The sequence below is a fragment of the Cariama cristata genome, unplaced genomic scaffold (genome assembly GCF_000690535.1).
Source record: "Cariama cristata isolate BGI_N322 unplaced genomic scaffold, ASM69053v1 scaffold1413, whole genome shotgun sequence".
NCBI classification, from domain to species: domain Eukaryota; kingdom Metazoa; phylum Chordata; class Aves; order Cariamiformes; family Cariamidae; genus Cariama; species Cariama cristata.
In genome coordinates, this window is record NW_009606433.1 from 18,756 (window position 1) to 35,030 (window position 16,275).

The following is a 16,275-nucleotide window of genomic DNA, read 5'->3' on the forward strand; positions in this document are numbered from 1 at the left end:
AGCAAATCTCAAATTTTTGTGTGTTCATTCAGACAAACATTTTTAGCCTCAAGAACAGCATTACATTTTCATTTGGCTTCCTTTGACATGCTGTCACATTTTAAACTACCAACATGTTAACAGTTGAGAGGCATCCCCTACAAGGGCTAATTTAAGTAATTTAGGACAAGAAACACATAAATCTATTTCAGAATTAAACCATTTGGTACCAAAAAGCATGAAGAGTGTGAAGGGTAGAATTGCTGGATCATCACTACAAACAATTTAAGCAAACTTTTATTGAAGCATTAAGTTGTGGTACAGATATTTTTAAATGATCAAAGTCTAACACCACAGAAATTATAAACACCATACTTCCCCCATCCTGATCACCCTAGATAAGTTCAGTAACCCATTCAACAGCTTTCATTTGTATAGCCGAGGCTTATGCTTCTATTTGTAAAACATGTATTTCGGTATTACTTGAAAAGGGATCTTCAGTCTACTTAAAGGACCTCAAGCCAACAAATGTCAGGTCAGTTGGGACAATGTTTGAGAACAAAAGAAAAAAAAAATCAATGAAATATTGGTCCTCAATATTAACACCAAAAAGCATTAGTGCCATTTACAGCATGTAACTGATAACATTGGTAAAGAACTTCAACAACATGCTTAAAATAAAAAAATCAAAATGTCCCAACCACTTGATTTCTAACCAAGCAGACTTTAGTTTAGCAGCACTGAAAAAGTGCTTCATTTATAAATACAGAAGGAACAAAAAACCATTGTGTCAAACCAGAAAGAGTCAAAACATTGCAAGGACAAAAGGGGAAAAAAATAATCTCAATTTCGTAGTTAACATGCTGGTCTCACAGCTGCTAAAATCCCAGTATTTGCAAACATAGCTGAAAGTGTGCCAGCTCTTTAAAGCCTGCATTTGAGCCAATAGCCATTAAAGTGACTTTGAATTACACACTTATTCATGCTCTATGAATAGCGTTCTAGTTCACTTTTGTCCAGGTGTCCCTGACAGTTCTTGTTCTATGCCTTCACATAATGCCCTCAAGTCACAGTAAGAGGAACCACCTTAGTAATTAGGAGGAAAAACAGATGAAGTCACAACACTCAAATACAACATAAGTCACATGCACAACAATGTCACAGGACTGTCACAAGATAGAGGCATTAGCTTTGCTTGGAACAACAAAATGAAGAGACACTGGACCAGTTTACAAGCACTCTTTAGTCAGGAGTGGTAGGTCACAGGTTTTACTGAGAATAATCCAAACCAAATCAACACACCCAGACTGGCAGATTCCACTCCTTCACTAGATCTACCTGCCAGTGCTCGAGGACCAGCTTCTTGGTCTGACATAACTGGTGATTAGGAAAGGAAACGTCTGGTGCCAATATGAAGTTCCACTTTGCAAAGCTGTCACACAACTATGCCAAAGCACTTGTGTCCTGACTCAGCTCTTCCCCTATCAAGTCTGGGACCTTCTTCAGATTCTGCCGTTGTGTGGCCGTACGACAGCGTGGGGATGTGGGCAGAGAAATGAGCGCTAAGGTCAGAGGAAATTTAACCTGCATTAGTACCGATACCCAAATTTCTAAAGGTGAAAGACCAATGCATCAGCCCAGTGCTACAGCACAGCTGAGCTAATTCCTGTAAGCTTTATCAGAGCATGAAAAGTCAGTCTGATTTAAAGATAAATCAACCATCACCTGTAGTAGCAAAACAATTTGTAACTGTTTTAAGAACTTTCTTCAAACAGGAAAGTGTTAATTAGGAATCTGTTTCATTAGAAATCATAAAAGTTTGTCAAAAACTGTTTTAGATTGAAAGCACAACATAGATTAAAAAAGAGTGACACTTTAACAGAGAACTGTCCCCAGTGAGTAGGTTGAGGCTGAAGTCTAATGAGGACGAAAGCCTTGTCTGTGGGGAATTTTTGGTGATACCTGGAGAAAAACTATACTGTGTGTAATTCTACCTGAATCATTTTTACAAGTGTTGTAAAGTTTCATACAGTAAGATTTCTCTACATGCACTTCAATTTCACAGCAAGAGTGGCATAGAGTACCTAAACACAGAAGAGAGCATTCATGCAAGATATCTAACTCCTTGATATAATAATGCATACAATTCAAAATGGTTATACTATGATTACACCTAGGGCTTTCCACAACTACAAGGTGGCGGGAGTGGAAAGCATGGCCCCCTGAATCATTAACTAGAAAGCAACCACCACCTTCTCTATGGGATTTCTTTTTGCGCTTTTTCTTCATTCTTAATCAACTGTGTTGTTGCTGGCGATTTTTTGTAAAACTGGTAAAAACAAAGTTATAATCACTGAATTGGGCAATCTGGTGATCAAGACGTTTAAACCCTTCAATCTTCTGGGCAGAAGAAAACACTGTACGACATTTAGAGCTCTAGAAAACAAAAAAGAAAAAGTTACTTCTTTAAACTTGCACTTAGAGATGGACTACCACAGTATGTATTTTGTGTAGTTTATATGATACCGTTACCAACATGCTTCAAACCCATGCCTGACACTGCTGCAGGAAGTTTCAATCCCAAGCAGCAATTCTCTCTACATACGGTTCTGCTTTTCTATGAACCATTCGGGGGGCTGGAGCACCTCTCTTGTGAGGACAGGCTGAGAGAGTTGGGGTTGTTCAGGCTGGAGAAGGCTCCCGGGAGACCTTAGAGCAGCTTTCCTGTACCGGAAGGGGCCGACAAGAAAGCTGGGGAGGGACTTTTGACAAGGGCATGGAGTGATAGGACAAGGGACAATGGCTTTAAACTGGAAGAGAGTAGATTTAGACTAGATGAAAGGAAGACATTTTTACGAGGGTGGTGAAACACTGGCACAGGTTGCCCAGAGAGGTGGCAGATGCCCCATCCCTGGAAACATTCAAGGCCAGGTTGGATGGGGCTCTGAGCAACCTGATCAAGTTGAAGATGTCCCTGCCCATGACAGGGGGGTTGGACTACATGGCCTTTAAAGGTCCCTTCCAACAAAAGTGTTCTATCATTCTACGCTTAGCTGGCTGGCACCATCATCGTTAACAGCAGCGCTTCTACAACTGACAGCTGCAGCCAAGTCAAGAAACTATGCCCGTACAGAACTGCACAGGAAGTTGTTGGAATACTGAGACTGGGCTGTCTTATTACTTAGTATTTCTTAAGTTTTCTGGAGATCAGATTTAGTACATGCCAAAGAAATACTGAAGAGTAATTTTACTATCTAAATATAGAGGCAAACTGGGAACTACTAATGCTTCAAGTAAAAATCTCTAGCCTTGCTTTGTTTGTGTCTATATGTGTTTCACTAGCTGACAAGCTAACACAAGACAACTCACCTGATTAACAAAGAGGGTTGTCACAAATTTTCCCGGCTTGAAAACCTCTACAACTTTTCTAATCAGGTCATCATAAGAGGTTTGACTTATGTTTGTTTCAAAACTAACGTAAGAAAACTCTGGTTCTGGAGTGATGTGAATAGTCCAGTAAGTTCCCTGAAAAAAATACATTATTACCACCAAATAATTACTATTTATTTTAATATTAATTATCAATAGGCGTAAAACTTACATCCGATTTCATCCCATTCATTGAATACCCACAAGGATTGAACATTGTAGCATCAATAACAGAACCTGGTATCAGGTCACGAATTCCACTCATCTGAAATAGAAGTTAAAATTACACCACTCAGTTTATCACACATCCTTACACTTGTTCAGATTTAACTCAAAGGCAGAATAAACACCAATTTAGGGGACAGGACACCAGAATTCTCCCAATAACAAGTCGGTTTGATAACTTGTACCACTGTGGGTGAACTTGCTTCGCATCCTGTCACTTACCAAGTGACCAAGTGCCAAGTTGTATTCAAGTTACAGAACCGAGCTGCGTAACTTCAAGGCAAGGGAACAGCTTAGAATTCTACAACATAATTGTTTCTGCAACTAAAACTGAAAGTGAAGCTCCTATTCAACCCGTATCCACAAAGTGAAGGCTGTTTACATTTACTCCACAGTGAGAATATACTTCTTTATACTCTAGAATGAAGCACAATCCCAAGCACTTTGATTTCCCACACAGTACTTGAGCTACAGCCAAATCTCAATAGCAAATACAGTATGAGAATCAAAGCCTAAGATGGAAAACCAGAAGAAGTCAATGTACTTGTCAGAGAAACTTCTTCATGTGACAAGAACTTCCCGTTTGGAAAAAGGAAGCAAAACTGTCAAGTTATGCTTAGGCCTTAAATCCAGCTCCTCCAACTCTCCAAATAGCTCCATGATTTAACCCTAATTTTGATACCTCGATTCCTTTGGCATTCATTATCTTCAGCCTAAGTCTTACTCCACCGAATTTCAATCCTTCAGTGAAAGTTAGTCAATTGAGGTTTCTATTCCTATTCCCCATCTTCAGAGAATAAGCTTGCAATCACCCACAGCACTGCAAATTGCTCCTTTCAATAGATTAAAGCAGGGGCATTGAAAATGTAAAGTTATATTCCCCAAAACATTCTAGAGTTAAATCCATTTTACCCCCAAAACATTAACCTGACATTTTCTATGAGATCTTTGCTATCACAAAATAAACCTTGCATTAAATGGTAAGCAAAGTATTTTGTTGCCCAATGTCCACCATTCCCCCAAATGCTTAGTTTTCAAGCAAACATACACGAGTGACATCATTTGCAGTAACACCATCTTTCATGTAGAACTGGTCCATAACTACTGGGTCAAGCTCACTCATCAGAATTTCCAGTGTCTGATCAGGCTGATTGGATATCCGACTCTCTGGGAAATCCAGGGTGTACAGGTACCTGCATAAATACAAATCACATATGTAATAAATATTAGCAGCACCAAGTTAAGTTCTACTGTAAGCCCCAAAGATTTCAAAGTCTTCACATACATACCAGCAATCAGAATTCATACGCCCCATGCAGTAAGCTGCTCCATCTAGACAAGACAAAAAGTCTCCAGTTAATGCACCACAGCTGATTCTTTGCATAGAATTAGCTTCCTTTCATATTTAAATATAGTAAAAGTCTTTCACAGAAAAAAAGAGGTTCACTGATCCAGTCGGCATGTGTATCCAATAACCAGTGATTTAACTTCAGGAATGTAAAGCCAACATCACAACAAACAGGCCCCCTCAGAAGGTGGTCTGGGCAACCCAGTTCAGAGCCTACTAGCAGGCCATTCAGATTACAGCTCTGGCTATGCACAGACAGAAACCCTAGTACTCCTAAGCATCTGCTTAATGCTCCTATTAGCATTTATTTTCAAATAACTCCTGTAAGTACTACAGCTTCCATGTTCCTTCAAAAAACTGTTCTGCCAGGAGTTAAAATTCATGGTTATTCTTGTAGGTTTTAAATTTTACTAAATGTTTACATTCAATCTTTGGTGTAGTGATTTTGCTAAGAAAAGCTTACATTTTTCTTCAGCGTTAGTTATGTAAATTACTATCCTACCTTTTTAATGAGGCTTTTAGGGTTAGTGAGAGCTGGATTCTGCAGACTGACTTACTACACTCCATCTGAAAGTCTGAAGATGACCTCAGTTAAGACAAGGTGCTAAGTGTCAAGCTTAGTATGATTTAAATTTTGATCTTGGCAAGTTTGTGTCAGAAATTCAGAAAGTATTTATAGCTTTTGATTTTTACGCAGCCAAAGTTTGTGCTGGCTGCAGAACTGCAAGGACTGCTGAGTGAATGGCCTGGCAGCTTGTACGTATTATACCACTTCTCACCTCACATCAACGCTTCACACAAGCCATGCAACTTTGCTGAAGTTTCATGAACTTACTTGGGAAAATTTCATTAAGAAACTCCACTTCTTCCTGGAAATTCCTATGTGGGTACTCCTGGTGGGAAGGCTTCATGAAATTCTTACGTGAATAAAAGAAGCTCTGAAAAAAATAAAGGTGCGTCTTAGATACCTACTATATCCACCCTTGAATCTAAAAATCTAGAAAAATGCAACCATTTATTATAAGCTTTCACAGGACCTAAGTTTTCATTGTCGAAACGCTGCTACCTGTATTTCTACTTCAGAGGCACATGGTTATTCCTAGCTTAATTTATAAGCTACAGGAGACAGCTTTCTTCCAAATCTACTTTCCACAAGAAAACAGTGACTTCAGCACTAACAACATGGGCATGGAAGTCTTTTACCCTTACGTAACCTTAACTCAGCACAATAGTGTTTGTAAGTTGCATCCTTTCAGAGGCAAATAAATCGTAGAGCAGAGCAAGCAATCTTCTACTACAATCATCCCATTATGGGAAGCATACATAAATGGCAAAGGAAGTTTCAGAATATTTAATAAAATCAATGAATTTGAAAATTAGCAAAAAGCTTTTTGTACATTCTAAGGAAGATACAGCATTTTTGGCTTGTAAGTTAGCATCCTTTCAGAGGCAAATAGAAGGCTAAATCGTAGAGCAGAGCAAGCAATCTTCTACTACAATCATCCCATTATGGGAAGCATACATAAATGGCAAAGGAAGTTTCAGAATATTTAATAAAATCAATGAATTTGAAAATTAGCAAAAAGCTTTTTGTACATTCTAAGGAAGATACAGCATTTTCGGCACCTTACCTGAATTGAGTCAAACCCACTGTACTCCCTAGCAAGCTCCAACAGGGGAACCAGTGCTTGCAGTAAGAGGGTGGTACCACACGTCTTCAAAATGAAACGTCTCTTGGAGACAAACATGCTACTCTCACTGCAAAAAAAGATGTGTTAAAAAATATATTAATTGCTCCACATAAAACAAAATCTTGATTTTTATCCCAACCAAATGCATTACTGTAAGTGAACATTCAGCACATGGTACATAAGCATGCTTGGCAAGTGGATCAAATCAACAGACTTCAGCTAACATTTGAGAGCCATTATGATTTCCCAAAACAAATACCTGCTGCAAGTGTGATATTACACAGCTCCCACGCTACATAAAAAGAGACACTACATGCATTACATATCCTCAATCTATTCAATACAAACATGCTGTGACGTGGGTACACAAGAGACATGCAATTTAGTTTAACCCAGACACAGAACAGGGTCAAACTTGAAATCTGACTTTCTCAGCTGAAATAAAGCCTATGAGAAAGTGAACTCAAAAAAGGCAAAAACATTAAGAGAATTTCAAAAGTTGTCTGGCTGCATCTTCTGACTACTGAAAAGTAGTAAGTCAACACCTGTCCACAGGACCAGGAAGTCCCATAATGGGAGTACAGGCACAGCTATATGATACACCTCATGCATGAGATGCAGAAATCAACTATGCATAAACTGTAAGTCAGATACTCAACTACAGTCCCACTGAACCGGAGATAGGCATTGATACTAAATCCAGAACACTTAATCATGTATAACAAGTAACTGAACAGTGGGAATAAAAGTCTAACTTAAATAACTAACTCAATTTGGAATGCTGTTGCATGAGATACAGTTTATGCATAGTTGATTTCTGCAAGTCAGATACTCAACTACAGTCCCACTGAACTGGAGATAGGCACTGATACTAAATCCAGAACACTTAATCATGTATAACAAGATACTTGTTATACATCTTAATCATGTATACCAATCTGAGCATTAGTGGGAATAGAAGTCTAACTTAAATAACTAACTCAATTTGGAATGCTGTTTAAGAATTCCAAGTCAAGGTTAAGTTACAACTATATCCTGGGTGAAACAAACTACGTTATTTTCAGAACTTTGTTTTAAATATATGAAGCTTGCGAAAACAAGACTTCAGCACAGTTTCTTTGACTAGCTTGCTCTTAGCCCAACCTTGTCCTCAAGGCCGCCTTTCAGAGTACAAAAGCTTCAGTTTTTGTAATCTGAAGTAAAACAGAGAATGTCAATGTGTCTGTAAAGTTCATGTAGAAAAAGCACGAAAGCTTTGCAAGATGAAAAACACATGGCAGAAGCAGCGTCCTTGCAACTAACTGCTGTGCAACACAAAAATTCCAAGATTTCAGGAAAGCTACATTTTTACATGTGTCCTTAGCTCAGCTGCAAGAGTTGTTCCATTTGATCGCATTATCTGGAGTTAAAGCCGATCTACTGATACAGTTTCTGCTGATCTAGGAGTGACACCTACATGCACTATTCTGCTCAAATAATCCTAAACCTTTTGACTGGCAAGACTTTTATCCCCGGACAAAATTCAGCAATCAGGGGCAGAAACACTACAGCTCTGTCCTTAATACTTTTAGTTAAAGAAAAAGGACAAACACTGATAACTATGGAGACATTTCTGCGACTGACTGGAAGCATGACAGTACTATGATTAACCGACCCTGCAAGTTGTAGTCATGAACAGCAGGATCTAAACCCAAGACCGGATCCTCAGCGAAGTGAATCCTATACGACAGCTTTAAATTTTTTACCTCTTGGAGACTAAAAGAATAAGCTAGTGGCTTACCTGAGTACATAAGCTTCCTGCTTGTCAGTTTTTGTCACACTTATGATCAAACAATGCACATTCTCCAGAAGTTTGTCCCACTCAATCCTGTGAAGAAGTTACAGAAGAGCAGAAACAACAGGTTAAACAAAGCTTTCTGGAACCCTGGGTAAAAAGTATAGCCCAAACAAGACTGTAGCTCTCGTCTTGAGTTGCTGGATCTGAGAGCACAAAAGGCGAAGACTTTATATAGGACCCGTCTATCACAATACAGCAATATCCAATTCTTGGCTCCCAATCACTAGGTATTCCTCAAGATCTGTTACTGTAATCTGCCACATGAAGACAACTGTCAAAACAGCAATCCCAAGCTTCTCACTAGGCAAGTCAGGAAAAGCTTAAGTCCTGCATCCCACATGTATCAAGATAAAATTCATTGTTAAAACTTAAGGTACGCTTTAGGTTGAATCTCACTGTACTTCAATCACAGTAGTCATTGGCAACTACTAGAGTAATAAACCAGCAAGTTAACAGGAACATGCTTATTTGTCCAGCTTAGAGTCAAGTCCATAATTTAATCAAAAAACATCCCTAAAAACTAATACATCTTAATGATATGAATTCCTCTTTGATCAATCGGGATCACAGAAATCCTTCCACCTCTAGAAAATACAGAGGATTTATAGCAAATAGCTTGGAATAGTACACTTACAAGAAAATAAACTGAACTATTTTCATATATAGTGCCAGTTGAAGTTACACTGCTAGATTTGAGTATAGTGGTAGAAGTTTAATATTTCAATTCTTTACTGTCATTACTCATTCTACAAGGAATTTTATTAAGAAACAGAAAAAAAAAAATCAAAGGGTTCAAATTAAGCCCAAAAACTTCCAAGGACTCATGAGAAGTGACAGACTTGCAAAAAACTACTTCGGTTGTCACTTCAGTCTTGTGTCTACACCAGATTAGTAGAATGCAATACAGTCAAACTTGCTCTAAAGCAGATAGGAACAGACACAGCTCCCTGAAGCTGTAAAACTACAGGACTGCCTGCTGCCCTACTTCTCTCATCCCTCCCTTCCACCCGCAGCCTCGTGCCGGCTCTCGGGCTCAGACCTGCCATGTACCCAGACATTCAGTAACCCAGCATAAAACTAAGCTGCCATCAGTAGAGCTGGAACAACTACAGGACCCTTCGCAGCCAGAAGCACAAAAGAACTGCCATTTTTTCATCACCATGCAAGTTATTAGACTGGCTGAGCTGCCCATGTAACTGTCAGCCGAAGCCTTCCTCAGGAGTCAGACCTCTCTCCCTTTAGTGACACTGCAAATGCTCCACAGCTGTACTTCGGGACAGAGCACTCACTCCTAACTATCCGCAGGGTTCCTCCAGCCGCCAGTCTTTCCCCCTAGAGAACTGGTCAGTTTGTAAAATCAGGAGTTTTAGATCCTGCTGTACATAAAGCTAAAATACCTAGATGTTCTTTGCTTCTCTGAACACCCCATCAAATAAATGCTTTATTTTCTCCCTCACTTCAGAATGCCTCCTGAAACTGAATTATGTACCTTCACTACTAATACTTGAGGATTGTCCCTTTTAAAGTGTGTATTACACTAAACCAGTATATTTAGACAAGAGTCAACCAGAAAAACATACTTAACTTAGACTCGTGCTATAGCCTCCTTTTAAATGAGACTGAAGCTGTTAAATGAGTTTAAGAGAATCCTATGCGTCTTAAAAATCCCTCGGTTAAGTGCACATCTGAACAAGTTTATGAACTCAGTGATATAACTGGATACTTACAATCAAGGAGAGGTTTTCCCTACCACCCCAGTTAGAGAACCTTGATGGAAAAACTCTTCTGCAACTATAGACATGACAGCACAGACCACTCAAATCTCCATGTCAAATTAAAAAAAACCAATCTGAGCATTAAAAACAAGCGAAGTCCCACACATTTATTCAGCTCTATGCTTCCGTCATTGATTAGGTTTAGCTTTGCTCCTGATACTCAAGTTTATATGAAAATACAAGCGTTGCTGACCTTTGAAAAACCTGGTAAATGCGAAGAGTGAAATAGTTTATATTATACCTATTTTTAAATGCTCCCAGACAATCAAGCTATCTTGCTGAGAAGGCCTGAAGGATTTCATTTTCTCCAGAAGCTACAGCACACCTGCATAAACTTGCCAGCCTTAGTGTCCTCCCTCTAACATCCTATTGTACTCTTCCTGTAAACAGAACTAGGTAACATGTTAGTTTGTTAAAATCATTCCAGCCCCACTACTCCCAATACTTTATCTGCCATTAGAGAAACACCCAGTGTCCGACACAGCGTTTATGAACGCTGACTCAGAGTCCCCTTACACTGCCTGATACTGAGCTGCAGTAACCCCACTGGTACATCACTACAAATCTGATTTTGTACTTGTCTAAGTATTAATGGGTATGTAACTATCTTAGGCTTTGCAAGAGCATACGTCTCAGTCTTCACAAGCTTCTTACCTGGTCAGGCAGTCAAAACCTTAGCTTTGTCTAGACAAGCGAGAATTTTCTTTAAGTGTCACTGCAGTGCAGTTCCATGCAGACATTTCAGGAAAATGGCTCATTTAAGTTTCAGTCACGTGTTAGCAGAGGAAGATGTAACAATTTTGGTGTTCAAGCAGTCCCAACAACAAAGGATCAGTACCCCATACTACCAACAATTCAAGATCACACGTTAAGCCCAAAGCCTACCATGCAAAGACGGTCCCTAGTTATGCTTGTTAGCACTATAGTTGGTATTTAGGTACTATGGCTGAAATCTGCAGTTCCACAAGACCTTTGTATATTAAAACTTTGCTCAGCTCTTCACTATTCCACCACAGCAACCACAGCTAAGCGTATGCTACATGTTTACGTGCTCAGCCTTTACAGGAATGAAGAGTAAGGTCATCATTTGATCTTATTAGAGCAGCACCAAGGAAAAAAGCCTACAAGTTGAGAAACAGACACCGTGTCCGACTTGATCCAGAAGCACACGTAAGAGACTAACAAACCTGGCCACTTTAGGGAGAAGTTTTGCAGAGATACTGGCCTGTACCTATATGCATTTTAAAGTTAAGCACAGAAAACTGCAGAAAGGCCACTAACATGCTGGATCTAATCTCAATATAATCTATTTAAACAAGATGACCTTAGTATTTGACATTTTCCATTGTTTAAAGCAGAGCTAAGGAAGAACATCTGGGACTACTTTATACCAAGCAGACCGAGTTCACTAGCAGTCTAACTCTGCACTCCTTCCTTCTCTTTAATCTGTATAATTATTTAAGTATTACTAGTTAAGAGACAAGCAATGTCCACCCCCACTTGATGTGGAAACAAAAAATCCACCTTAAAAATAGTATTTCAGCAGTTATCAGTACATGTAGCACAGCTAATCCCATTTTATTTTGTCAAGTAAAAATCCTCAAAGTTAGTAACTGTGAAATACTTGAGAACATTACTTCTATTTCATAACTGAGTGAAGTTTTAGCTGGGAAGAAAAGCCTTCGACTGAAAAAGGGGAACCAAAGAGACCAATTCTCAATAAAATGCTATCATGGGCTTCTGCTCTTCAAAATTCCTCTTTCAATGCGAAGTATGTGGATTGCATTACTATTTCCTAAATTATTTCCCATAGCCAGACATCAGGACAATCCCAAACACTTTGGAAACTGCTTTCCTATACTCAAGCCAAGCATACTAGATGCATATGATGCACGACAATCATCGGTAGCAGACTTGCATCCACTGGAACTCCAAACTGAAAATGCATTTGAGACCAACTCCTCGCTGTTACGTAGGCTTATTACCCACTTCATTCCACAGCTACAAGATCCTGTTTCAGAAATTTCGAGTAACTGCCACCTACTGAAATTCAAAATAGTTTCTCCAGTGGGCAAGCACCATGCATCTTAAATGGCTGCACATGCTCAGACAATATCAAATGAAAATGGAATACATCTACTCAAGTGTGGAAAAACTGTCCATGTTTGAGTGGTAGAAAGCTACTTGTTCAATACTTGACTAGCAGAACATGTCAAAAAAAAAAATTTCAAGTTTCGCAATCTACTCCTATACCTGTGTTGCAACATTTAGTGCCTTATCAGCACAGACTTGTTACCAGAGTGCAAATAACTTCCATTCAAACTGCCACCCAGGTACGTCAGTATGGAAAACTTAGCAGAACTGAGAAGTATTTTATTTTTAGGAAGTATGCTTGAAGTGTGTAATGAAATGAATAGTCAACAGTCCCTCTCAACCAAGTTCCAAACAATCATATTCGCTCCTTTAGTTTGTATTTCTGAGAAATAAAGAATAAGCTATGAATCAAGTTTTCCTTGCTAGATAGAACCATACTTTTGAATCCAAGCTACTGACCTATGCTAAGCCTTTACCTTCAGGTGTAAAACAGGTTCTTAACACAGGAGTCAAGTGTACCAGGCAGTAGCACAGTCCTGCTGTTTCAGGCCAACTGGGAAGGGGATAATAGTCATTAAAAGAGATAAAGAACTACATCAAGAACTTGTTCCTATCAGCAATTAACAGCCTCCACAAGCATACCATCCCACCCTCTCAGTAACACTACCTTGCGAATGCAGCCCAGGCAGCACTGGGAGGAAAAGTTGTTTTGCAGTAGGGCAGAAATTCTTAAGAAATAAATCCTATGAAACTCCTAAGATAGCTTAAGCTGTATACACTCTCTTGCATAGCTTTTCATTAAAATAGAAGAGCTGACAAGTCTGTAGTAATCAAAGTAATAAGCATTTTAATCTTGTACTTTACCGTAAGACTTTAAAATCAAGCATTCAACTGCAGAACAACTTTTTATTTGCTCACCTGTTACCTACTAAGTATTTTTAGGAGCCAACAGATATATCAGTTACCCCATTAGCAGGCTACAGTTAAGTAGGCAAATTCCTACCAACGCCATGATTCAGAACAGTCAAACCTTAATGCCTTGTCTAAACCAACTACGTAGAGGAGATGTAGCCAAGGCACATGGAAGCTGGCTAAAGATCAGTGTGGGCAGGGTTGCAACGTTAGTTTCAAGCATCCTGAAACAGGTAGATACAGTACAGAACAACTACACAAAACTCTCAAGCTTTCTAAAGCACCTCCTAGTAGCTGGTGTATTTCTCTGCAGACAGCTGCATGTGAATTATTTCCTGTTATAATTCTAACTTCGTATATAAATTGCTGTTTAAGATAGATTATCTTCAACTACGTTCACACCCTGAGTTTAGACACAACGCACCAGCAACTCAGTAATTTTACTTCAAGGATATCTGTGGAGTGCACAAAAACTACACACCCTTTACACGCTCTGAACGCAGATACACAGGAAGAGTGTCTGCATCTCCCTTATCTTAAACTTGAGAAACTCTCCAGGGACATGCACTTTATCTTGAATCGAAGACAGGCACCTGAATGCAAAATTGCATCCACATCAAAAGTGATTCCAAGCAGTACTCCTCACAAAATACTTCTTCCCTAGAAGGTCCTGAGCCAACTACTGAAGAGAATCATTCCTGGATGACACCAAGATATTTCAGCAATGGCACAAAGATGGCCACAGACAGTGCTTTAAAGGCTGCATATTTCTCCGGTTGCAGGCCTTTTATCATTATTGCAGTTACAGCAGTATACACGGAACAGTGACTCCACCCTTTGGATGTAAAGATATTCGATGGGTATTCCTAAGTCTCTCAAAGGAGAAAACATACCTGACACCTGAGTTGTTTAAGGAAGCAGATGCCCCAACAGCCACATCAGGGCTTCAACAAGGCTTACAGGCAACATTCAGGGCCAGTTTGAGTGTAGCCCTCTCCAGAAGGAACATGCTGTAAGGCAGCAAGATTTTACCATAAACCTCCAATCTTCCTGTTCCCCTGGCTGAGTAAACAGCCACTAGGAAAGCCCTTTCAGGAATACAGCAATAGCTACGTATTTTAATAGGACGCTCCGTGGAGTCTCACTAAGGGACCAGATCTTTGACAGAAAGAGACTAACCAAATTCTTTAGCAGTTTCAGTGGTAAGGTAGGAAAATACCAAAAAGCCTTTAAGAAGTCTTAACTTCCTGCAGGCAGGATCAGAATCAGTAGTAGTAGTGAGTGTAAAATGGCTTGTTTCCTTTGTGTGAAACCATTCTTTAATTACAACTGAAAGAGTTACAAGCAAACATTTTGCCTGTAATTTTGAACTTGTTTGCTAAAAATCTAGTTTATGAATATCAATTTTGATGAGGGGAGGACTGAATCCTCACATAAAGTTCTCCAGATTACCTTTCATCTCCATGCAAAAAAGCTCAGCAAGTACACAGCGACAGAAGCCCTTATCCAGGCACAGTCCCGCCTGCCCTGCCTTCTTCCCAGTCTCCACACAGAGTAGCTCTACACGGTGGTGTTCTGACGTAGTAGAACAGGGCTGATGGCCCAGGCTCCCTGTACCTTCACTGATTGAGAGAACAGGCTGACAACGCTGCTGGGGTCCCAAGGGCTGGGGGAAGGCGTCGAGGTGCAGCAGCTCCGCAGTTGGCTCAGGCTACAGGGCACAGCACAAAGCAAGCATTTACAGGACTTGGAGGCTTGACTGTATCAGTGCTTACAAGTTCTCATGTAGCACAGGATGAGAATCTCATGTCAGCATCGTTCCACATCGCTCATTACTGCGCTGGTTTTGCTCCAGTTTCTTGTGCATCCACATAATACAGACAAACGGAAGCACATTAAAGCTTAATTTCAGAGTATTCTTCAGGGTCAAATGCTTGAGATACGGGCTCCTAATACTTGCATCAGTAACCTATGGTTTCAAACTGGTACATTCAACATTATGATAAGCCTTGAGATGGGAAATGCATAGTTGCACATCATCTGAAGGAATAAACAGTTTATTTTACTGCGGGGATAGTGACTTCACTACTCATTCACCACAGAAGTACAGGGCTCGCAGCATGTTCATCATAGCAAACCCTCCTTTTTTATATATTGTTTAAGGATATTTTTTAAAAAAACACACTTTACAAAGCATAGTGAGAACAAGCACTAAAGTTAAAGCATTTTTTTTTTGAAACCACAAAAATGTTACCTTCACCTCACTTTTCAACATGAGTACAAGAAGCATCTTCAGATGCTTGCCACTATTTTGACCACAAGACCTCTTTGCAGAGCTAATTAGCAAATGAACAACCCCCCCTCCAATCTTAACAGCAAAGTAAAGCCCATGTTCAGTACTTTGTTTTCAGTTGGGACCTTTACTGAATGTATTTAAACACTAAGTATAGATTTTTGAAATACTTTACACCTATCCAAACTCTTCTCTAGAAAGCAGGCTTGCCCATAGGAGGAAAAAATGTGAAAAGTTTCTTAATTGCATCAGTTCTTGAATTATTTTTCGCTGGTGATATCCAGCAAAGACCTTAAAATAACTAATCCCTAGCAAGCACATGCAACATGGAAATTTTTAGCTTTGAGCACCAGCTTAGTCATTCAGTAGATGAATGGCTCACATTTCACTACTAAGCAGGTATTACAATACAAAAGTCAAGCTCAACTGGTTTGCAACTTGATTCTAATTTAGCTATTGTTCTACAGTTTCAGCTTTGATTTCAGGTTCTGATCAACATAAACAAGCTTATTCAATTGCCTTTATAGAACTAGCATAGTGGGATATATTGTATTCAGACTTTTTTCACTTGCATCTATCAACTGTAATAAATAATTTAATTCTGACAATTTTCTAAAAGAGGATGTTTATAAAACTTCATTTCATGCTAGCAACACAGTATCGATGATAATTACTCCTGGACACAGGTTAAC

General features: G+C 39.4%; 1 protein-coding gene across 1 annotated transcript; it reads right to left on the minus strand.

Moving 5' to 3' along the window:
- Positions 1-243: 243 nt before the first annotated feature.
- On the minus strand, positions 244-8,538 carry AMD1 (adenosylmethionine decarboxylase 1). Its single transcript, XM_009696347.1, has 8 exons — positions 8,453-8,538; positions 6,613-6,739; positions 5,817-5,919; positions 4,923-4,965; positions 4,682-4,826; positions 3,581-3,673; positions 3,349-3,504; positions 244-2,415 (listed from the first exon to the last, which is right to left on the minus strand). The coding sequence occupies exons 2-8, from the start codon at positions 6,727-6,729 to the stop codon at positions 2,275-2,277; spliced, it is 798 nt and encodes a 265-aa protein (XP_009694649.1). The 5' UTR covers positions 6,730-6,739; positions 8,453-8,538; the 3' UTR covers positions 244-2,274.
- Positions 8,539-16,275: the final 7,737 nt, after the last annotated feature.

Coding starts and splice junctions, on each gene's coding strand:
- AMD1 (XM_009696347.1), bottom strand. CDS start 6,729: ATGTTTGTCTCCAAGAGACGTTTCATTTTGAAGACGTGTGGTACCACC. Junction 4,827..4,922: donor CGTATGAATTCTGATTGCTG/GTATGTATGTGA, acceptor GTATTTATGCAG/GTACCTGTACACCCTGGATT. Junction 3,674..4,681: donor CTGCAAATGATGTCACTCGT/GTATGTTTGCTT, acceptor CTTCTATTTCAG/ATGAGTGGAATTCGTGACCT.